Source organism: Cryptosporidium ubiquitum (genome assembly GCF_001865345.1).
Source record: "Cryptosporidium ubiquitum isolate 39726 chromosome Unknown contig_25, whole genome shotgun sequence".
In the NCBI taxonomy this organism is placed as follows: Eukaryota; Apicomplexa; class Conoidasida; order Eucoccidiorida; family Cryptosporidiidae; genus Cryptosporidium; species Cryptosporidium ubiquitum.
Genome location: NW_021639822.1, coordinates 98,363 through 121,194, shown reverse-complemented (window position 1 = coordinate 121,194; position 22,832 = coordinate 98,363). Strand labels below are relative to the sequence as shown.

At 29.6% G+C, this 22,832-nt stretch overlaps 7 protein-coding genes across 7 annotated transcripts; 4 read left to right on the top strand and 3 right to left on the bottom strand.

The window, feature by feature from the left end:
* Positions 1-98: 98 nt before the first annotated feature.
* On the bottom strand, positions 99-1,547 carry cubi_03681 (uncharacterized protein; the record flags this gene model as incomplete). Its single annotated transcript, XM_029020695.1, has 4 exons — positions 99-233; positions 318-788; positions 962-1,042; positions 1,263-1,547. 4 exons carry the CDS (start codon positions 1,545-1,547, stop codon positions 99-101), a joined length of 972 nt encoding a protein of 323 aa, XP_028874192.1.
* An 865-nt stretch (positions 1,548-2,412) lies between these two features.
* Positions 2,413-4,776, top strand: cubi_03680 (uncharacterized protein; the record flags this gene model as incomplete). The annotated part of the gene is made up of 1 exon (XM_029020694.1): positions 2,413-4,776. The coding sequence occupies one exon, from the start codon at positions 2,413-2,415 to the stop codon at positions 4,774-4,776; it is 2,364 nt and encodes a 787-aa protein (XP_028874191.1).
* Positions 4,777-5,244: 468 nt separating this feature from the next.
* On the top strand, positions 5,245-6,669 carry cubi_03679 (uncharacterized protein; the record flags this gene model as incomplete). The annotated part of the gene is made up of 1 exon (XM_029020693.1): positions 5,245-6,669. One exon carries the CDS (start codon positions 5,245-5,247, stop codon positions 6,667-6,669), a length of 1,425 nt encoding a protein of 474 aa, XP_028874190.1.
* Positions 6,670-7,535: 866 nt separating this feature from the next.
* On the top strand, positions 7,536-14,180 carry cubi_03678 (uncharacterized protein; the record flags this gene model as incomplete). The annotated part of the gene is made up of 1 exon (XM_029020692.1): positions 7,536-14,180. One exon carries the CDS (start codon positions 7,536-7,538, stop codon positions 14,178-14,180), a length of 6,645 nt encoding a protein of 2,214 aa, XP_028874189.1.
* Positions 14,181-14,201: 21 nt separating this feature from the next.
* cubi_03677 (uncharacterized protein) lies at positions 14,202-14,900 on the bottom strand (the record flags this gene model as incomplete). The annotated part of the gene is made up of 4 exons (XM_029020691.1): positions 14,202-14,401; positions 14,514-14,559; positions 14,631-14,722; positions 14,825-14,900. The coding sequence occupies 4 exons, from the start codon at positions 14,898-14,900 to the stop codon at positions 14,202-14,204; spliced, it is 414 nt and encodes a 137-aa protein (XP_028874188.1).
* A 1,015-nt stretch (positions 14,901-15,915) lies between these two features.
* cubi_03676 (uncharacterized protein) lies at positions 15,916-19,014 on the top strand (the record flags this gene model as incomplete). Its single annotated transcript, XM_029020690.1, has 1 exon — positions 15,916-19,014. One exon carries the CDS (start codon positions 15,916-15,918, stop codon positions 19,012-19,014), a length of 3,099 nt encoding a protein of 1,032 aa, XP_028874187.1.
* Positions 19,015-19,388: 374 nt separating this feature from the next.
* Positions 19,389-22,754, bottom strand: cubi_03675 (phosphatidylinositol 4-kinase; the record flags this gene model as incomplete). Its single annotated transcript, XM_029020689.1, has 1 exon — positions 19,389-22,754. The coding sequence occupies one exon, from the start codon at positions 22,752-22,754 to the stop codon at positions 19,389-19,391; it is 3,366 nt and encodes a 1,121-aa protein (XP_028874186.1).
* Between the last annotated feature and the right edge of the window lie 78 nt (positions 22,755-22,832).

The window sequence follows — 22,832 nt, the reverse complement described above, 5'->3', positions numbered from 1 at the left end:
TATAAAATGGATAAACAAAAAATCGACAAAGTAATTCGCATTATTTTTTATATATTCAATTTTATACTATAAATTTCTATTGAAAAAAAATACCTTAATTAATTTACACCCTTCTTTTCCAGTGCATCACTGTAGTTTTGCATTCTTCTTGAAACTTCATTTTCATCCAAACTAAATGTGACAGCAAACCTGTGGTACATTTCCTTTTCAAATTCGGCACACTCAAAAGTAATCTAATAAATTGATTTGATTGATAAAGAAATTAATGTTTTCAGTGTTAATACTATCGTTTTATTCTTAATTAATTCATAACTTACCCTCTCTTTCAAATTTGTTATCATATCCTCGAATATTTCCCTTTCTTTAGTTAATTGCGCTTGTGTTGTCATTAATCCCTTTCTAAACTCTTCAATTCTTTTTTCTGCTTGCTTTAATATTGACTCCTCAAAGTCCTTCTTTTCCCTCTCAATAAATCTTTCCCTTTCATTCCATCTAATATTCATAGATTTCTCTTTCAAAATCATTTTTGAATATGCAGATTGAGTAGCTTCTTCGTATTTCTTTAAATCTTCTTGCATCTTATTACGAAGTTTTTCTTCAAAAGATTTGCAAGTCAATTCTGTTAATTCTTTTGTTTTTAGTTTTATTAATTCTGCCTTTTTCTGTTGCCTTTTTGCCTCTTCTGTTGCTAGCATTGCTAAATCTCTATACTTAACCAGGTAAATCTCAACGTCTTTTAAAATTTGTGTTTTTAATTTTTTACTTTCCTCCTCAAACTCTTTCTCCATCTCATAAATCTAAGTAATCAATTATTTTGTTATTAATGGGAATTCAAATAAGTGAAAAAGGAATAACAGAAAATAACTAATATTGTTACTTTAAAAGCCATATCTCTTACATATTTCCTGTTTCCTTAACTCCATATATATCCGATATACATATTAGAGCAATCATTACTTACCTTTCTTTCATATTCCCTCTTCAGATTATTCAGCTCAGCTCTATACTCAATATTAGCTGTATCATTTAATAGCTTTTCCAACTATAATTAATTTAAATTAATTAAATTATAAATATTTTAATTCCACATTTAACCATATAATTAGTAGTAGGTAGGAAAAAATAAGATAGTTTGTCTTTTAGTTCACTATTTTTCTTTTAAATATATTTTCTAAATCTTTAAATTTGATTAAACATTATTAACTATCCTATATTATCCTATCCCCACTCTCAAATATAAATTATTTTAAAAAGAAACTTACCACCTCATTTTTACTTCCATTCTTATCTTTAATTGCGCATCCTAGTGATTGTTCATAGTAATCCCTCTGTAAAATCAAAGAGTTATATGCTTCATCTCTTTCTTTTCTAGTTAGCTTTAACTCATTTTGTAATTGTTTGCTAATCGACATTAATTTACTGAATGCATTTGGTAATTGAAGAGATGAAGTTTCCCTTGATAAATCTAATACACAAAGATCCGTTAATTTATGTTTTGGTGATATTTCATGGTTATCCTCCTTCTTTGTTTTTCCACTAATTACCATTATTTGTGTGATTCCTATTCATTTAAGTTAAAATTAACCTTTATTTCAATTATTATTATTTTTTAAAAAAATTTTTATATTAAAAAGAGGGGAAATCCTTATAATTCAAGAATACCATTTCGTTTTTTTAACTTAAATTCTTTAATTTTTTGAAATATTATTTAACTCCAGATGAATTAATTTGTGTGCATTTTGTGTGCAAACAAATTATATTTTATTCAATATTATTATATTTTTTTTAATTTACTGCCCCAAATTACTATCCAGGTCAATTTTAATCAGTCAAATTCAGTTTTTTCATTCATCTAACTTAATTCTGACTTATTTTCCTTCTTCCTTTCTATTTTTATTTTACTAATTATTTTTCACTTTCATCTTCATTAGACTTAGACAATACTTAGTGGTCATTTTAAAAAAAAATTATTTATTTAATTTTATTTCAAAAGGCGGGAAAATTAGCGATTGACATTAAATTATTCTTCATGTATGAAATTCTAAGTCAAAACTTTAATATTTGGTTAATATAAATAATATTTTTAATATTTTTAATGAAAACAACAATCAGTTATTCCAGTAATTTAAGGCAAGTTTGAGTCGGTAATATTAATTGAATAAATATCCAACTGAAATTTAAAGGTTTAAAAAGTTTCGATATCCAATCATTTTGTTTGTTTCAACATTTTTAGATCCATAACTAGTTTAGTATTATGATTTGATTCTGACATAATCAGAGGGATCCATAATACTATATTCAAGCAAAGACTCAGAGTAAATGTTTGATATATAATAATTCTTAATAGTTAATTATATTATTATTTATTTACTCTAAAAACAAAGCTTTGAGTAATATTCCCTACGAGAAAAAATGGCCAAGAAACATGACTATAATCAGTCAAAAGAAAGTGGATTTGAAATAATAAACAGAGTGGAAATTCGCATCCAAGATGCATCTCTTCTCTCATTATCAAGATCCGCCTCAGTTAGTCCTGAATGTTGTGGGTGGCTGCATGTTTTGAATTTGAAAGGAAGTCAATATGGCCGTGATATTAGTATAGAGGAGGATAATTGGGAGCAATATTATTTTAACTTAAAGGGTGGAATGATGTTTGGCTCAAGTAAGAAAGATGGATCCACATTAGAAGTTGTATATGTATTATGTGACACAGTAATTAGTACAATAGATTCAATTACAGCACTGCAGAGAGAATACATCACGAGAGAAGAAGAGGCGAATCTTCGCCACAGTATTGGAAAAGATGTACATCTGATTATTCTTTTAAACTATAACAATTCTCTCGGAATAGAATCAAATCCCTTAATATTTGCAGCAAGCTCACCAACTGTTTCAGCTAGATGGTGTATTGCAATGAACCAATCAATACAATATGGGCAAATGAGATATGTTATGGATAATTCTGATCAGGAATTTGAGGAGGGGAACTTTAGAGTATCTCATACTATGAAGGGAGAACTGGCTAGTGTAACTGGAGGGTATTATAGAGGAAGGGACGTGAATCAATTAACACAACAATTAGAAAAATTAAAGCATCAGTTCAAACAGATGGAGAATGAGAATAAGAGCTTAAAGTTCAAAAATGAAAGTCTTCAGAGTCAAGTCAAAAAACTCCAAAGTACTTTAACAGTAACTGAAAAAGCAACCAGTGAAGCAGTTGAGCAAAAAGCAGCAGAGTTGACCCAAGTTAAAGAAGATTTGAGTAATGTTAGAAGCGAAAGAGAACTTCTTATAGAAGAAAAGAACAAATTATATGAGAAAATTTCACAGTTACAAAGAACCAATCAGCAAGTATTGATGGAGAAATTTGAAATAATGGACGAACTAACAGATTTGCAAGATAATATTTCAACATATAAGGTTGGTGATGCAGGATTAACCAAATTGATTACTAGACTTCAATATTTAAAAAACTCAAGCCAGGAATTATTGATTGAGAATAGAAAGTATAAAAATGAAATTAAGTCAATTTTAGACCATTATAGGGAAGAGCAAGAAAAATCAAATAAACAATTGAATACCATTAAGGAATTACTTTCACAGCAAGATGTATTCCAATTATTAATTAGGCAAATGGAGTTGGTTCAAGCAAAGCTTCAATATCAACAGGAAGCATGGAGAATGCCAGATAATCAAGCTGAAAACTTATTATTTTGGATACAACAGCTTCAAAATCAATGGAAAGTAGATGAGGCAGTAGCAAGAGCATCTTATCTTAAACATAGAAGTATAGTTCTTGGAGAACAAATGAAAGCTTACACTTTAGGCCATCCACTTCCAACACATTATGCAATAATACAAGAACTTCTTCATAAGCTTCAATATATTTTTAGAGAAGAGGAATTCTCTGTTGTGACTAGATCTGAATTTTTGTATGAAGATATTGGGAATGCAAACTTTGGTTTTGAGCCTTTAAGAATTCGTAATCAAATAAGCAAAAAATTGGAAAAAGAACCAATTTGGGATGGAGAAAATTTTAAGCAGCCACCATTATCAGTATTACCTTCAATATTTGGTAACTCAAAGACTAAAATGGCAGGAAAGATTGAAGAAGTTATTGAGAATTCAAAACAAAATGGTGAATCTGGATCCGGAATTGCTAATGCTATAGATGAATCTGCAAATAGTCCAAAAAAAGGAGCCAATAGTGGATTGATTGAATACTCTTCTTTAAAATCTTCGGTCATGGCAAATACCCAGTATATTCCAAAAATACAAGTTGATTTGCTTAGTCCACCAGAAAAGAATGTCCCTGAATCAGAGTATGAAAGAATCAAAAATAGCTTTCGAGAAATGCAAGAAAAATATCGTATTCTGGAAGGAGAGAATGAAATCATGTCTGAGAAGATTCAAAAGTTGACTAAAATGATTAAATCAATGAATAAAAAAACATATCGCCAAAATACCCGTGCTGGAAGCCTTGTAGACTTTTCTGCAGGAAACAACCTGGAAGAATCATCCAAATCAAATGTTAACATGGATAATGGTGATAATCAGCATGATTCTGTCTCTGGAGATTTAGAACATGATAAAGCAATTGAACCCAATGATAATAACCGTGGAATTAAAAGTGGTAGATCATTCCATAAACGCAACAGTTCAAAGTCCGTTTATAGTGAGCCAAATGAGACTTCAGTGAATGGTAGTGTAGCAAAAAGTTCCGCTGGTCAGAACTCAAATAATAATGAGAATGAAATTTCTGATGACATCAATTAATAACTCGACTAATGTATTTTAATTATTTTTTTTTAAGAATATTTACCAATAAAAATTGAACTTAGCTTAGGAACTTTTACATTAAAAATAGTATATATACATGTATATGTAATTTTTTTTTGCATGCATTCTACATTGACTTTTAAAAATTATATACCGGTAATTCATAATTAAAAAATTAATAATTACGTGGTTAAACAACAAAGTGGCGCCGGCGCCATTTGACATATTTTCAAAGTAAAAGTCAAAAAGGAGCAATGTAGAAAAAAAAATTAATAAGAAAATAATATTAAGTAGGTGATATAATTCAAGAGGAATTTCAAAATAATTCTAAACATAGAAAAGTATAGAACTAATAGCAGGTAAATAGCAAAAAAAGCACTTTTTTTTTGAGACGAAATAGTTTAATATAAATTAATGAAAATTGGATCATTTTAAGATAGAAGAATAATTATAGAGAAAAAAAATATGAAGGTCAAAGTATTACAAAGAGATGTAAGCAAATATCAGGACAAATCAAAAGGTTCTATACAAAGGATTTATCATAATCCAGATCCTAGTATTCACCCTTTTGAGAAAGCTAGAGAATATACCAGGGCATTAATGAGTGTAAAATTAAGAAAAATGTTTTCAAAGCCTCTAGTTTCAGTATTTGAGGGTCATTCAGATACTGTTCAATGTTTAGCTAGAGCTCATCATCATCTTTCTGATATATATAGTGGTGGATTTGATGGAACAGTAAGATATTGGAATTTAGCAGGGAGTAGAAGATGTGAATATATGATTAGGGCGCATGAAGGAGCAGTACGTGGATTATGTGTTACAAATAATGATAAGCACTTATTTTCATGCGGTGATGATAAGAAATTGCAAATGTGGAAAATATCTAAAAGAGAATCAGTTAATGAAGTGAATTTAATGGAATTAGAAGATGAAGGAAATGCTGAGGATGTTTTTAATGGATATGATAATATTTCCAGTTTTTCAAAGGCAATTGTTCCAGAAACTACATTTCTTGCGAATAATCAATTATACAGTTTAGATCATCATTGGAATAGTGGTGTATTAATAAGTAGTGGAGTTGGTGGTTTACATGTATGGGATCATCATAGAAGTACACCATTACAAGAATTTGAATGGGGAAACGAAACAGTTTATTCTGCAAGGATTAATCCAAGTGAACCTCATATTGTTGCAACAGTTTCTTCTGATAATTCTGTTGGACTTTTTGATATTAGATCATCAACAGCATTACGTAAAGTTGTTTTATCTAATAAATCAAATGCAATCTGTTGGAATCCTCAGCAACCACTTAATTTCACAATTGCTAATGATGATTCTATGCTTTATACATTTGATATGAGAAAACTTAACATTGCTAGATATATATATAAAGGATTTGTTCATGCTGTTTTAGATGTTGATTATAATCCAATGGGAAACAGCTTTGTTGCTGGTAGTAGAGACAATACTATTCGAATCTTTAATATTGACCAAGGATCTTCTAGAGATATTTATCATGCCAAAAGAATGCATAATGTTTGGGCTACCAAATTTACTGCTGATGGGAGATTTATTGTAAGCGGTTCATCTGATTTTTGTATTCGCTTATGGAAAAATGAAGCTAGTCAACCACTTGGGCCTAGATCTTATAGAGAAAGACAAACTTTGGCTTATAGAAATAAACTTATCGAAAGATACCAATATTTACCTGAAATTAAAAAGATTTCAAGGCATCATCATGTACCAAAGATGATAAAATCTATTCAAGAGAGAAAACTTGAACAAATTAATGCCAAGAAAAAGAGGGAGCAAAATCTTAAAGATCACACCAAAGATTCCTCAAAGCCAGTCCCAGAAAGACAAAAATCTATTGTTTCTGTTTTAGAGTAATTTCTATCAATAATCAGTAACATTCTTCAGATATATATGTATATATATATATATATGTATCCGATTCAATTTTATAGAGAAAATTTATACTTGTTTAATTGTTTTTTAATTTGCATGCAAATTTCACTTGATATTATATATATAAATGTATTTCCATTTTACTTAACAACTATCCTTCTTCAAACAATAAATCGAATTATCTATAATCATAGATATAAATATTTATTTATTCTTTCATTCAATCTATCCATAGCTTTATATATTATCCATTAAAATTCCAAAATATACATTTTTTTTATTTGCTTGGTACTACAACGATACCAGTATATAAATTTATTATTTAATTAATTCATTTGCGCGCGCAACCCCACGTCATTTATATAATATAAATTTTAATAATTAATTAATATTTAATATTTATATTTTGAAAAATATAAATATAAAAAACTGCTTTGATTTACAGTAATTTTCTTTTTCTTGAATAATTAAGAAACCAATTAATTAAAAAGCATACAGATGTATATGTGATTATTAAAATAACAGATCCATCTATAATCCATTCAGAATTATCCAAATTATTCCAATTCAATAAAATATTAGTATTATAAATATAAATAAATAATTATATATATTTAAAGAAAAGACCTTTTACTGCCTTTTAATTCAGAATTAGTCTTTTTCGCCTTTAAATAATAATTATTATTGATTATTTGTTTTCTTAATATTATAGTGGATATGGAATAATTACCAATTATTTGTTCAAAATTGAAGATTAAATATTAATAACCACAATTTGTATTTATTTTTTAAAGGCAATTAAGGAAAAATTCTCAAATTCTTATAATTATTATTTGACATAATTTCTGATGTTTGATAATATTATTCATGCCAGAAATGGAGATTTTTACCAAATAGGATCTGGAAACCAAATTAATACAAGAGGAAAAAATACCGAACGTTCCTCAAATTCAACGAATAAAGGAAATGATTTATTAGATCCTATTTCAAAATCAGATATTATTGGAATTTCTTTAAATTCTTGTATTAAACAAGATGAAGAATTTTCAGAGTTGAGTCATTTCTTAAAAGGAATATACTCAACAGATTATGAATATCGACCTGAAACATTTGAAGTTAAAGCTTTAAGTGGATATTTTCCAAAAAAAATTAAACAGGCCATATTAAATAATTTTAAAAGTATGAAATTAAATTTAAGAAATTTTGATGACAGAAAATATCTGATTAATAAACTTTCTTCAGAACCTTTGGCTTTAAAATCAAAAACTTTAAGCTACCATAGTATATTTTATATTTATAATGAAAATGAAATAATTTTTTGGAATTGGTCAAAAGATTATCCCATATATTCTGTTCAAACTGAAGAATTTTTTCAAGAAAATACCAAAAAAAAAGCAATAATTACCAGTGTTGGATCTTTTGAGGACGAACAATCTTCTTGTATCAAAATATTAGTTAGTACAAATTATTATCTTATTCTTTTAAACATTGTTAAAAATACGAATGGTAACTATGTTATCAACCGAGTAAAAGATAGTTATTTTTCTCTTTCTGGATATAAAGATATTTCTTTTACCAATATTATTTCACATCAAGCTTCTGGTAGATTCTTTCTTGGCTGTGGTAATACAGGTACCATTTATGAATATACAATGGAACAAGAAAGTTCTTGGATTAAAAGAAAAGTTAAGAAAATTTCTGAAATTGCTTATAATGATAGCCAAACTCATTCACTTGCTAGATTAATAAAGATTTCTGGAAATCAATTTGTCTCGTATTTACCCAAATTTATTCGTAATTATTTTTTTAATAAATCACAAAGTTTTATTAAATCAATGTTTATTGATGAATTTAGAGGATTGATATATGTACTTTATATGAATTCAGATATTGATGTTTTTCTAATACCAATTGGGAATTTTAGAATAAAAAAGATTTCTGATGATTTAACTTATATTGAAAAAGGAGATTCTTCTAGCTCCATAAGTACTTATTTAACAAAGTACTTGTCTTCAAATACTTTAAACTCGAATTCATTTTTTCCAAGCTATTTTATTTTCAGACTAAATATTAATACCATAAAAAGTGAATTGAGCAAATTATTGAATTCAAATAATGGCAGTAAAAAACAATTATCTATTATGCAACAAAAAAAGAACTCTAGCTTTATTTCATGCCTTAATATCCACTCAATTCACCCCACAAGTCCTCAAGAAAGTGACTCTATTTATGCCATTCTAGTCACCAACAATGGAGATCGTATTTATCTGGAATCTATTTTTGAATTTGGAAATAAACCTTATTCATTTTCTAATTCACAATATAATAATCAATTCTCCCAAAATTTAGTTTATTCAATTCCAATTAATATGAGAGTTAAAGAGTTTAAAAGAACAGCAATAAGCTCTGATGATTCTGAAGAAAAGCTGATTAATTCAAGTCTTTACTCAAATGGAGTTTCTATTTTAACCACTTTAAACATTGGAGATGGTATAGATTTACCAGAATCTATTTTTTCACAAAAATCTGAAACAAACTTGAATAGAATTCCTGAAAATTTAAATGATGATAATGAAACCATATTTTCATTAATTACATCGAATATATTTGCTTCTTGTATTGACCAAACATTTATTGCGAAAAACTTATCAAACAGAAATTTGGGTTCTTCCAATATGCAAAATATACCCACCAGTTTAAATGAATGGCAATACTCTTTTTCAGATCCAAACTTGGGACTAATTTTAAGCATAAAAGAAAGAAATGTTCCGACCAAATATCAGAGATTATTTGAGAATCTTTGGAATACCCCAAATCCTTTTTCTAATGAGAGAAATCCAAGAGAAATACTTTTTATTCGTCCAAATATTTCAGCTTCAAACCACGATCAATTGCTTTCCAATAGTAATTTATCAGGGTTTGGATGTAAAACTTCTGGCTCAAAATTCTTCCATCTTTGGAGATACTTCTTTAATAGATTGAGTTCCAAGTCAATTCATGCAACCGAAACAAAGGGAGAATACAAACCACACTGTTTGATTCAAAATCACTTGAGAGCATCAACATCATGTTCAGTTTTTGGTATCAATATTCCTCAATGTCCTCCAAATGGACTTAATGACTTGATTTTGGATCAAATAACTGAATGTAGATCTTGGACAATCGTTACTACAAAAGGAATATTCATTTTGGAGAAGAAGAGACTCTTGGATATTATCACAAAAATGACTCTTGAACCCCACAATTACTCTTTTATGATAGATGTTTTTGATGAACAAGAAAGCTTTAGCCCAATTAATGGATTAAGCTCTTTTGGAAGAAGACGTGGGGATATGAATTTGCAAAATAACAAATCAACCACCTTTATAATGAAACTTTTAGGGACTTTTGCTCAAACTATAACTTTTGAACAGTTTTTTGCTTTAATTTGGCAAGGTCTTGTGTGTATGAATACCAAAGAAATTCTTGATTCTGAACTTATACAGAGATTTTACTCAAGTGACATTAAGAATGATAGTCCTTTTGAAATTCATATCAGAAACAAGGATGTAGGAATGCTTGATAAAAATCTAACTCGAAATGACTTTCCTTCAATCACCTTGATAAAGATTTGGCTTACTCTACTTTCAGATAATAATATCCAATCCGGATCAAACTCAAATTGCTTTTTAAGTATTAGTTCTTTTAATCATATATTAGCAGTGACTCCTAGATTTAAAGGGTTGCTTCTTCTTATTGGAAGAATTATTCGAAGTATTTGGGGTATTCCCTTATTTCAACAAACTGACTTTGAGTTAATTAATAAAAATACTAGAGATTTTTCCAAATACATAGATGAAGAGGAGTATATAAAAAGCCAATTTAATCAGCACAATAATAGTAATGATGAATTTGATATTAGAGACTTTTCAGACAATAATAATAATTCCAAATTTGTTTCAGAGTTCATTAAATCTCAGATTGAGAGCACTGGCAAATTTTGTAATTCATACCAAGACAATTTTCTTTTATTTAAAGACTTAAAGGCTCCAAAATCTTTCAGCTGTAAAAATAAGAATATAATCTTGGAGATCCATTCTTGTATTCATGAGTTTTTTAAGTCTGAAGCTTCTGATTGGTTAACCCATAACCAAGTTGATAATTCAGTCTCATCAGGTACGATATATAATAATGATAAGATAGGCAATAAAAGTAACGGACTTATTCCAGAAAATAATACAGTAGACTTTGCCATGAATGACTCAATTTCGGTGACAATATCTTCATCTTTAAAAGAAGATCATATTTCTCATCTCAAAAATAACTTGATACCCATAAATAATCTCTTAAATTTATTATTACCTTGGTGGTTCCCAAATTTTAATGTGGAGATTAACCGTAAAAATGATGAAAATGCCATCTTTTTGGCAAACAATTACTCTACAAACTCAAGTTTTAACTCCAGTTCTAGTTCTAATTCAAACACATATTCTTCAGTAAACATTTCTGAGCTCCATTTATTCATAGAAACTAAGAACTTTATCTCGAGAACCATTGAAATTTTGGAAATGATGAGTCTTTTCTGCAAAACTTATCCCTTTGGACTTAAATATAATGCTAAAATAACAAATGAAGCCATTTTATGCTCCTCTTATATGGATATTTTAAAAAAATCATTAAACAAATTTACATTATTTGAATTATCAAATAATAAAGGACTCCAATTTGTTCTTCGACTTTTATTTAGATACAATATACTTTCAGCATCCCAATATATGTCTTCTATTTCATCAAGCTCAAAGTACTCTTTAATCTCGTGCCAACAAGTTGCAATTGAACACTGCATATCATCCTTAAATAAGGATGTAATTCTTAACAAAAGAAAGAAAAATCATGCAGAGGATTTGCTGGGCCGAAAAAAATTAGTTCGTGCATCTAAGGTAAATACCAAAGATAATGAACAACTTGGAAACTTATCAAGTTCACAGATTATGCCCATTCTGTTTGAAAATATTTATGAAGTACCTTTAAATATTGTTTTGAGTCTTTTATACTACAATAAGGAAATTCCATCTATCATCACTCTAATTAACTCCCAATCCGAATATATTCACCACACTGGTCTTCTACCTCCCTGGCTTTCTAACGGGGAAAAAGTCGAAATAAGTATTCCAACTTCCATCTCTGAATTTTCTAGTCATATCTCAAACTCAAATTCCTTTGTAAAATACTTCCTTTCTATCCTACTCTTTGAAATCAACCAATTTGAACCTCAATATAACAACAGGTTAATGAGTTTCCAAGATATAATTGTGAATTTCGAAGAGAGTGGCTGCAAAACCTTGCTTGAATTTTGTAAAACTTCGTCCTTAACCCACGCGGTCAGGTCCATATATACTTATGAGTTTCATTGCTCTCTCTGGATTTACCAAAACCTACAACATACATTGGATATCACTTATAATGAATATATTATTGAAATTGGAAAGTTTCTCTCAAAAATTGATCTTGTTGATGACCCAGCATTTGATTACCTTAAAGATTTAGATGTTTCATTTAATCACTTAAAAAACTCAAGTACACCTTCTGAACAGAAAATTCTTGAAAATAAGCTCATTATGTTCAAAAACCTTAGAGAAAATATTCTTAAAATGAGATTTTCAATTATTGAATTCATTCTTTGCTGCCTTAAACAAGAATCTGATTACAAACAAAAATTTAATAAACAAAACTCAAAATCGTTTTCGTCCACATGCAGAGAATGGCTCCACTATTACATGTTTTCTTACGTGTCTTATATTGATTCTTGCATGCAAAAAACGGTACACGAAGAAATAATTAACATAAAAGGTGGTAATCGGTTGGAAAATTGGTTAATAAAGAATTTATCTATATCAGTGTTCCAGTTTAGCGAACATTCTGTGTATTTGAAGAATTGGTTAGAACATTTTCATTTGAGTGAGAGTCACAGCTATAGTGTTATTTCTAATGAAGATAAAAAATTAAATAGGGGTTTCATGACAAACAATAGATTCTCAGATGGGTTTGAGAATAAAATAGCTGGCTCAGTAAAGCAAGGATATGACATTAATTCGGTAAAAAAATCAGAAAATGATCAACCAAGTGAGAATAATGGTGTGGGATTGGTTCCAAATAACTATAAAAATGAAAATAGTCTCAAGAATGATCAAGGTTATTTGCTTTACAATGCCAAGCAATACTTTTCTGCTGGGCAGTATTACTACACAAAATCTAAAGCTATATGGAAAATTCCTTCAGGTGTGAATTCTATGATTGCACAAACTCAAGGGGAAATTTATAAATCAGCTTCTAGAAAAAATTTTAACTCTGCTAAGTTAAAAGAAGTGAATAGTGATGAAATTACAAAAATGCAAGATTTCATGAGGAGGAGTCTTGATAAATACAGGAGGAGAATTTCTAGCTCAAGTTTCATCCAGGGTGGGAAAAGACTCGATGCTATTTTCGAATTACTATCGGACATTCATTTACAGGTATTGAAAATGCAACAGGACCCAACATTGATTCAAAGAAGATCATTGTTACTGCAATCCCAGACTTGCATTGAAAGAGATATGAATGATGATAAGAATAAAGAGTTCATTAAAAGCATAAGAAATGATATCTTTAATATAGATACACAGATAGAGATACTGTTACAAATTGCCGAGTTTATTAACTACTATATTCTAACAGCTCTGGAGCAAAATGTTAATATTAATCCACTTGTGAAACAAATTTTTGATCTTTTTGGCACTTCTGTTAGTAACAGTAATGAAATATTGCATTTTAATGAAAATTTTGAGATTTCCCAGGAAGGAATTAACATTTTTAAAAGCTTAGTTATGGGAATTTACCATATTCAAAGTATGGTACATAGTAATGATACTCTATTAGAGTTTATTACAGAATTTTACAATTTGACAGGTTTTTCATCTATTACTGAAATCAAATGGTTAATGGAAAACTCAAAAAATGAGCCGAAAATAATAGACCATATTATTGTCAAAATTCCATCATTATGTGAATACAGAACTAAGCAATCCTTTTTCTTTGAATCTCCTATATTATTTGAAGTAGATATAGCTGATCTACTACTATTATGTGAAAATTCCATGCCTTATGATCTAAATCAAAATAATCAAAGTATTAGAAATGGAATGAATTCCAGAATATCTCTGCAACAATTTGATTCAATTTTGGAAACAATTACTTTAGAGCTATATAAGTTCTCTATATTATATTATAATAGATTTAGACAAAGTGATCTTGTCGATATTTACAGCTTTGAAGATGTAACTCGAGTTAAATCTAGAGTACTTTGGTGGGTTTGGCCAATTAGATTTTTACTATTCCATTTAAATAACAGATCTATTGTTTCAAGGCTTTTACCATTATTTTCTGGTAATTCAAATAATTCCAATCTTCTTTCAAATATGATCAATAATCATGAAAGAATGGAAATTTCTGAAATGATCAAAGCTAGTATTGTTTAATTTTTATATCATCTTTTGTTATTAAACTTGTGTAATTTTATCAGAAAATTTTTGAAACATATTTTGCATTTTTTTTAATTTAAGAGAACTTTCCATATTTTGACTCTTTAATGATTCCAACTTTTTAATTGAATCACCATATCTTTGTAAAGATCTTACACAGGATGCCTCGAGATTTACTCTTGAATTCTCTAACTCGTCATATAATGAATTGAGGAATTCTAAAATACAAGTTTATAATTTTAAGTTAATTTTTGTTTTTTAATTAGGAATTGAATCCAGTTGACGAGAATGAGGAAAAGAATATTTTTTAAAGTTTTAGGTATTACTTACTTGTCATTGATTCATGTAAAAGGTCTTTGTGTTCATCGAGTTTTTTCTGTATTTTAAAGTTATTTTAGTTCAGAAATGTTTCAATATTTATCTTATATATTACTGAATTATACATACCTTATAGCTTTCAATAACGTTAGCTTCAGTATCATTAAACTCTTTCTTAACACATTTTCTTTTACTATTTGGAGAATTGTTGTTAATATTTTCTAAAACACAAAGTTTATTAGCGTGAAATTAAGAATATAAAAAAGAAGGAATAAACAAAGTTTTTTATTCCAGCTAATTCATTGTTGTTCAATTAAACTTACCTCCTGAGCCTAAAACGGAACTACTAGTAGTCTCTATACTTGCTCTCAAGGAATTTCTTGCATCTTTTTTTGTCATTTTCTAACAAATTGTTTAAAATTTTTTTAATTAAAAATCTTTACAAAACAATTTCTCTAATGTGGCAAAATAATTACGTAAATACAAACACACACATTTATTTAACTACATGCAAACATGCAATCCTATACCGGTTTCAAAACAATATAATATATATAATTTTTTGGACAATACAAACAAAAAAAAATACCTCCTTAAAAAAAATAGTTATTTTAAAACTTATTTACTTTGATTTCAAACCTTTACACAAAAATTGCTCAAAAACACATTTTTTCCTGAATTTTCATTAAATTTCTTCACAAAATATTTTCTTGAGACGGCGGGAAAACATGCAATTTCTTTTTTTTAGTAAAAATTGCCAGTTTTGACAGTATTTAGGCGGGAATTGTGAAAAAAATAATGAAAATAAAAAAATTGGTCGAATTTAGGGAGGCCATTTTAAAAATGGTAGAAAAATGCTTAGAGGCGGTTGAATTGTAGACGTTATTATAATTTTAATATATTGGAAAAAGCCAAGTTTGACTAGAAATAGATATCTTAACTTATTAAAAAGGCAAATAAAAAGGTAGTTAAATTAATAAAAGCAAATAATTATATACTATATAACTTGGCTTATATATAATAATAGTAAGTGCTGAAAATAATAATAATAATATTATTATTATTATTATAAGACTGGAGAAAAATAAAGCGAGAGATTAAAGTATTGTGGGAAATAGGGAATTATATTTATTTATTTATTAAAAAAGAGATATATGTGATTTTTTTTTCCTATACTAAACAGAAGTACACAAGAAAGCAGAACAAGTAACTAAAGACTCTCCGTTTAATATAGGCACGGTCTCACTTTAAAGTTTTTAAAGTGAGAGTGAAGTCAAAAATTACTTGGAGCAGTTAAGAGCAGAAACAGACATTATTGGCAATTTTACTCAATCCAACTGTTTGTTTTTGCTTCCAAATAAATATCCAAACTTAATAATTAATTCTACTTTACATTATAACATAGCATTTTAAAATGTCAGCTCGAGCAAGGAATTTAAGAGCAAACAAAAATTCTACCGTTGCAGGAAATAACAAATCTAATTCTAAGGAGCCTAATCCTTCTATAAATGAGGATTACTATAGAAGAATTAATGTTCAACCAACTGTTGTTGATACTCCTATGTCTCCAAGAACTGCTAAATGGGTTAGGGAATTAACGCCTGTATTGGAACCATATAACTTTAATCTAAATGAGATTTCAGATCTAATTCATAGATGCCATTACGACGCCAATCAAATTGAACTGGCTGTAGGTAATGTTATTGAGGATTTTAGTGGTCATGAATCAGGTCAATGGACAAAAGTTGGTAAAAATAGATCAAACGGAGGTTCAAAACACAATAATGTAAATGTTACTAATAACAATAATAATGTTAATGTAAACAGAAACAAGAATCTCAACAATACTCACTCTATTAAACCTGGTAAACAAGCTAATTCACAAAACAACCAAAACCACGTTGAAGGTACTAATACCAACTACCATAGGTCTACCAACAAGCCAATTAAACACCATGGGCATGGCCATGGCCATGGACATGGTCATGGACATGGTAATGTTCAAACACAAAATCAGAACCAGTCTTATCAGGCAAGAGCCACTGGAGACCATAGTGTACAACAGGAATCAAGTAATGGTTCAAAGAACACGATAGCCAATGGCACTCAAACTCTAATTATCACTCATGTAAGCACTACAAAGGCAAGCATTTCCAATAACCCAGTGGATAACACTACTACATGGGCAAAACTAGCTCGCAAAAACAACACAAACAACTCCGCAACATTACAATCTACTAGTAGCTATACCAAGGACAATGGAAGTGGTTTCGAAGAATCACAAACCACCAACAATAGAGATCATAAAGACTTTTCAAACAACACTATAGTTAAAGAAAGATCATCGCAGGATCACTTAGATCCCAACATACAACAACAGCAACAGAATACCCAAAGCGTATCAAACACCATTTCAAAGCTTTCTGATAAGTCTAGGAAAGATCGAGAGTGCTCCTCTAACATTACAAACGACAATACTCAAAGCTCTTCACCGCAGACTTCAAACGTTTACTCATCAGTGTCAACAAATGGTTCTGGAATCACTGCAATTGATCTTGGAATAAAAGTTGGTGGAGTTTCTCCGCCACATGGAATCCAAATAGGTGGTGGAATTGATTACAAATCACATGGAATTGGAGTGTTTCTACCCGAGGGTAGAACTGTCGATCCTAATGCTAATGATGGGCTCCTATTTGGTAGTTTTGGAGCAGTAGATATTAGTAAGGTTTCAGAAAATCAAATCCAAATTAATGTTGCTTCCGAAAACAATTCCAATACTACACCTAATAATTCCCCCGGAGTTCCCGCCAACTCTTCAAATACAATTGGAGGACATTCTAGTAACTTTGGAACTTCAAATATTGGCGCCATGTCAATGATGACAGGCATTTCCGAAAATAATGGCGGGATGACTGGTGCCAGTGTATCTGGAAGTCATTTATTGAACGGTTGGAATACTAGCGGTTCATCCCCATCAAAAGAGAATTCTACGAATAGTATGATGGTAGATCAAGGACTATTGCACCAGAATGCTTCACAGAGAAGTGGCGGATCAGGGGTTTCTGGAGGATCTGGTGTATCAGGGTCTAATGTGCATGCTTCTATAAAATCTTCTGGTATTGGGAATGGTTATATTAGTCATTCAATTTCTGGGAATGCAGTTGGTAACTATAGTAACTTGCCAATAACAAGTCAAGGAATGGTAAGTGGTAGTGGTGTTTACTCATCGAATCCAGCCTTATTATCTGGTAATAATGGTATAAATTATAGTGAGACAGTTGTAGGAGGTGGAGCGGGGTCAAATGGTAGTGGTTCAGGGAGTGCATCAAGTGGAAACAGTTCCAATATGGCCTTAGCAGCAGCAGCAGCTGCTGCTGCCGCTGCAGTAAATCCATATAACTACGCATATTTGAACTATGCAGGATATACCGCAAACTTTCCTTACATGGTTGGAAACACTGCAGCTTTTGGTTTTCCTCATTATAATACGAAACCAAATGGTCACCATCATCCAACTCCAGTTTTTAACCAGTATTCACAAGGGCCGAGTCCAAGTCAGCATGGGCTAAACGGAGTTTACGGAATGGGAGGAACTGGAAGCTCAGGAAATACAGCAGTTAATAATAATACAACAGGAAATGTTATGGTATCTGATAGCATCGGTGTGAATTACCACTCATCCAATAACCAATCCCCTATGACAGTGGGTGGAAATTCTACACATAATCATCATATTAGCAACCAAAATCCGAGCTCCTACCAAAATATCCAGTCTATGCTCCCTCCCGGAATTTCACACCAACAAATTAGCCTTGGAAGTCAACAAACAAACGTAAGTGGTAATTCTTTACAGAATCAAATAAATTTACCAATGAGCTTCAACAATAACGGAGTATCAAATGAGTTTGGTGTGGACCAAGCAATTCCTCAGGCGGTTTTTTTAGGACAACCAGGTACTAATAATAGTAAATTGGATAATATTGGAGCTCACCCAGGAGATTTTATACATCACCAAGGCTATAACAACCACCATAGTCATATCCAAAATCCTACGTCTAATGCAAATATTAATTCTCAAGGAAACCCAAATACTGGAAACCCAAACAGCCATGCTAAAGGTAATGGACAAGTTGCTGCTGGTAACTTTCAAGGGAATATACAATATATAGGTAAACCAACGGTCTCTGGGTCAAACAATGCCGTTTCGGGTACTTCAAGTGGTACAAGTGGTAACTCCGCATCTAGCAACCCTTCAGGCGCTGTAAATGGGGCAACAGTGGGTACAGGAATGGAATTAGCTCATCAGAGTCAAGGAGTTGGAGGAAATACAAGTTCTGGAAATTCAAACATGTTTCTACCTGGAAGAGCACAGAATACTGCTGCTCAGGCTGGGCAAGTTGGGTCTGCCCAATCAAAACAGGCTTCTGTGAATTTCCCAGGCTTTCACTCATCTAGAACCAGCAATAATTCTGGATTCCTTCAACATAACAACAATATGTGGAATAATAATTAAATTTTCTAAATATTTATTTCATAATTAGTTTCATAGAAATATTTTGTATTTAGTAAATTAATGGTATTGCAGATTAATGATTTACTTTTTTATTTTATTTTGCAATTTCTTTTCCTATTATGCATTTCGCTGCCAAACGCAAAATTCTTCTAAATAACATTACGTGTAAAATTTTTTTGCATGCAATGCATGCATGCCACGTTATGTGGACTAAACAAAAAATAGTTAGAGGTTGAAATGAGTAGATAATCAAAATTGAATTAGAAATCATGAAAAAAAAAAATTAATAAATATATAAAGTTATATCTTAGATTCTATTAATAATAAACTAGGTTGCCTGTGTTGATGGTATTGAGGGAAAGAAAATAAAATAATTAAAGAATTCCATTTGTAATTCGTTGGAATGCATCATATTGAATGGACCTCCAATTATTTATAGAAGATTGAATTAATTCAGTGACTTTAATAACACATTGCTCTTCAGTAAGATGAAGGAAAAAGCGGTCTCTAATTTCTTGAACAAAGTATTCCTTGTTTGTGAACAAAGAGAAACAAGGAAGTTTGGATGCTGAAGTCATAGATTCGATAGTTAAAACAATTTGGTCGACGTGTTTTCTGGAAGCTAAAAATCCTTTAATAATTAGTTGTTGGAAATATTGAAAATCAGAAGAGTTTTCTCCCATCATAACATCAAGGAATTCTTGAGTTAATTTGAAAGGGCTTTGTTCAAAATTAACATTACCAGGAGAATTACTTAACATAAACCCATAATCAATTTGAATGATATGGCCATGCTTGTCAATTAAGAAATTTCCATTGTGCCTATCTTTGACTTGGAGGAAAAAACTAACAAGACTATAAGCAGCATGGCTTTCAACAAAGCATTTTCTTGCCTTAGATTTAAGCTCATCATCCTTGAATAACTGATCAAAGCAATTTAAAAGATTATCAGTCTGGAATTTTCGTTTAAGGCTATCAATTGAAAAAGTATCTTGAATGTATTCAATAAACCCACCATGAGAACCAATAACAAGTATTTCATATGGATGAAGCCATAAAGGTAACTTATTAATTTTGAAAATCCAATCAAATTGTTGAAGTAATTGAGATGCAAGATATTCTTGTCTAAGATCATCCGAAGATTTCAGTAAAAGAGTCTTAATTCCCCAACTCTTAAGTTTTGAGTAGGGAGAATCTTTTCTATATCTTTTTATCTTACTTGACCATGTTTCTTGCGGCCAGTTCTCATTAAAAACTTCATCATCACTTGATTCATTATTATTATTCTCATGAATATCATCACAATCTTCAATGTTTTCTGAATCTTTATTATCAATAAAAAATACTTGATTAAAGTCTTCCTGGGATAAGCCCATATCAATTGATTCAGAAATACCAATGGATAATATATTAAGAAAATTAAGCAATATATCTTGGGATGTATTTTTATTATCATCAAAATCATTCTCATTCCCACCAGTTTTAAGTTTAATGCCATGATTCTTGAGATAATTAAGAATATCTTTGGAAATCAACTCTTGAGATTTTTTACCAAGTTCATAATCTAGGTCATCAAGATCTGCAATTTCTATTGCTAGTAAAAAGTGGACTCTTTTTCTGGAATTATAAATCTTGCATTCATTTGGAATTATACGTAAAAATTGGCAATTATTTAATGAACATAAACCTTTATCCATGATATAATTGGAATGAGAAAATCCAATTATCCCTTTGGTATTATTATTTTTTTGATTTAAATTTGAATCATTTTCAGAAAACCTACTACAAAATTCATTATTAAATGATGCCATTGGTAAAGAAATACTATTTAACAAAAAAGTTGTTCTTGAAATTGAAATTGAAAATCTTGAATAAAAGAGCCAAAGATTTAATTCCTCTATAATAAATTCCAAAATCTCACATCTATGCTCCTTATTAATATTTGATTGTAAATAATTTGAAATCTCAAGAAACTGTGAAACAAGCTGATTCACTCTATTAAAATAATTATATCTATGTTGTTTAAGTAAATAATAAAGTGTTTCACTTTCTTTTTCAATCTCGGATATATAAACCTTGAAGATTTCTTCATTATTAAGAATATTATCATTTATTTGTATTGGAGAGCTAGAATTCTCATTAGATAAATTATCCAAAGATTTAACAATATTGGCTGAATTTGGTGTTAATATTGGTATAACTTTATTATCATTACTTTCATCATCACAAATAACATCGGGAATTAATTTAATCTCTTCGAAAGTAACACTATCATCACAATTATCTTTATCATCATCCAAATCACTGGATTCTGAAGGTGAAAAAGGATGGGTAATTCTTATCACGTCTTTTGGAGTCATTGGGCTTGAATTATTTTCAGAATTAAATTCTTTTGTATTAAAATTATAGCTCTTATTAATATGGTTTATTCTAGATTTTGATCTAAGTTGAATATCATTTATTATCTTATTAACATCAATTAAATCAAATGGAGAACCCAATTTTGAAAAGAAAAAGTAGGGTATCGAGATCTTACTAGAATTACCACTTGAACTAAATGTACCAAAAGATGATGATCCAGTTATTATATTAGTTGGTAAAAATCCTTGGTTTAATGATCCAAAAGTATTTGATGAAACTCCATTTATATAATAAGATGTTCCAGGATTTGGATTGTAATAAGCTGCACAAGTTGCATTCGAGTATAAATTCTTAAATTGACGATTTATTAAACTAAGTTTTGTTCGTATATATTCAATTTTCTCTTTATTTTCGCAGCTAAAATCATCATTAATAATTCTGTAAATCCAAATATCTGGTAAAACATCACAAGACGAAAGTCTAATAGTCTTTGAACTACTTTGAATTGTATTATACTCTAGTCCAAGTTGAATACTTGAATCAGTTTGTGAAGATATCATATTATCTTCTTTATTATAATCTTCATCTGCATTTAAATTAATAGTCTCACTACTTGGAAGGGTAGAATAAATTGCCAAAGATAACTGAGTTTTTGTATTTTCACGATTCATCATCTCAGAATCGCTATATTGAGATTCAATATCTTCTTGATTATTGTCCAATTTGATGTTTTGACTGCTTAGTGAATGAAAAAGACATGATTTAGATCTTCTCCAAAAATATAATCTTTTTTCTATATATCTAATATCAGGTTTAAGCTTACTATTTACCATTGCCATTTCAATTTCTTGAAGCATATTTTGAGCATATTCTGAAACAAGTGGTATATTATCTTCACTCATAGCTTGATACATCCAAGAAATAATCAAAGAAAAATTCATATTTTCACTTGATTTGTCAAGAAAGTATTTCCAAAGACTACTTTTCTCAAATCTATTTAAAGAAATTTCACATAGTTGTGGTAAGTACCACAAAATCTCATCAGATCTTTCATATAGTAAGTTTACAAGATATTCATGTACTCCAAATTCTTTATGGTGATATATATAATATAAGTGAAGATGTGCATCAAATACATCTGACTGAAACAGTCTTAGTAATGATCCTTTGCTTCTATCTAATTCTCCTTTTAATTCTTTTCTAGATTCTAAATAATTATCATTATTTGAAAAATCACCCAAATTGACTATATTGTTTTTCACATCATCATTATTCTCATTTAAATTAATACTTTCACCATTACCTTTTTGTTTTGAAATCAAGCTTTTACCAAACAAACCTGACATAGATTTCGAAGTGGTTAGCCATCCTTCTACCATTTTGTTTATTATATGTAATTATATAGTAAAACTCTCATTCAGAATGTTGAATTAATTAAAAAACAAAACTTTTTTATC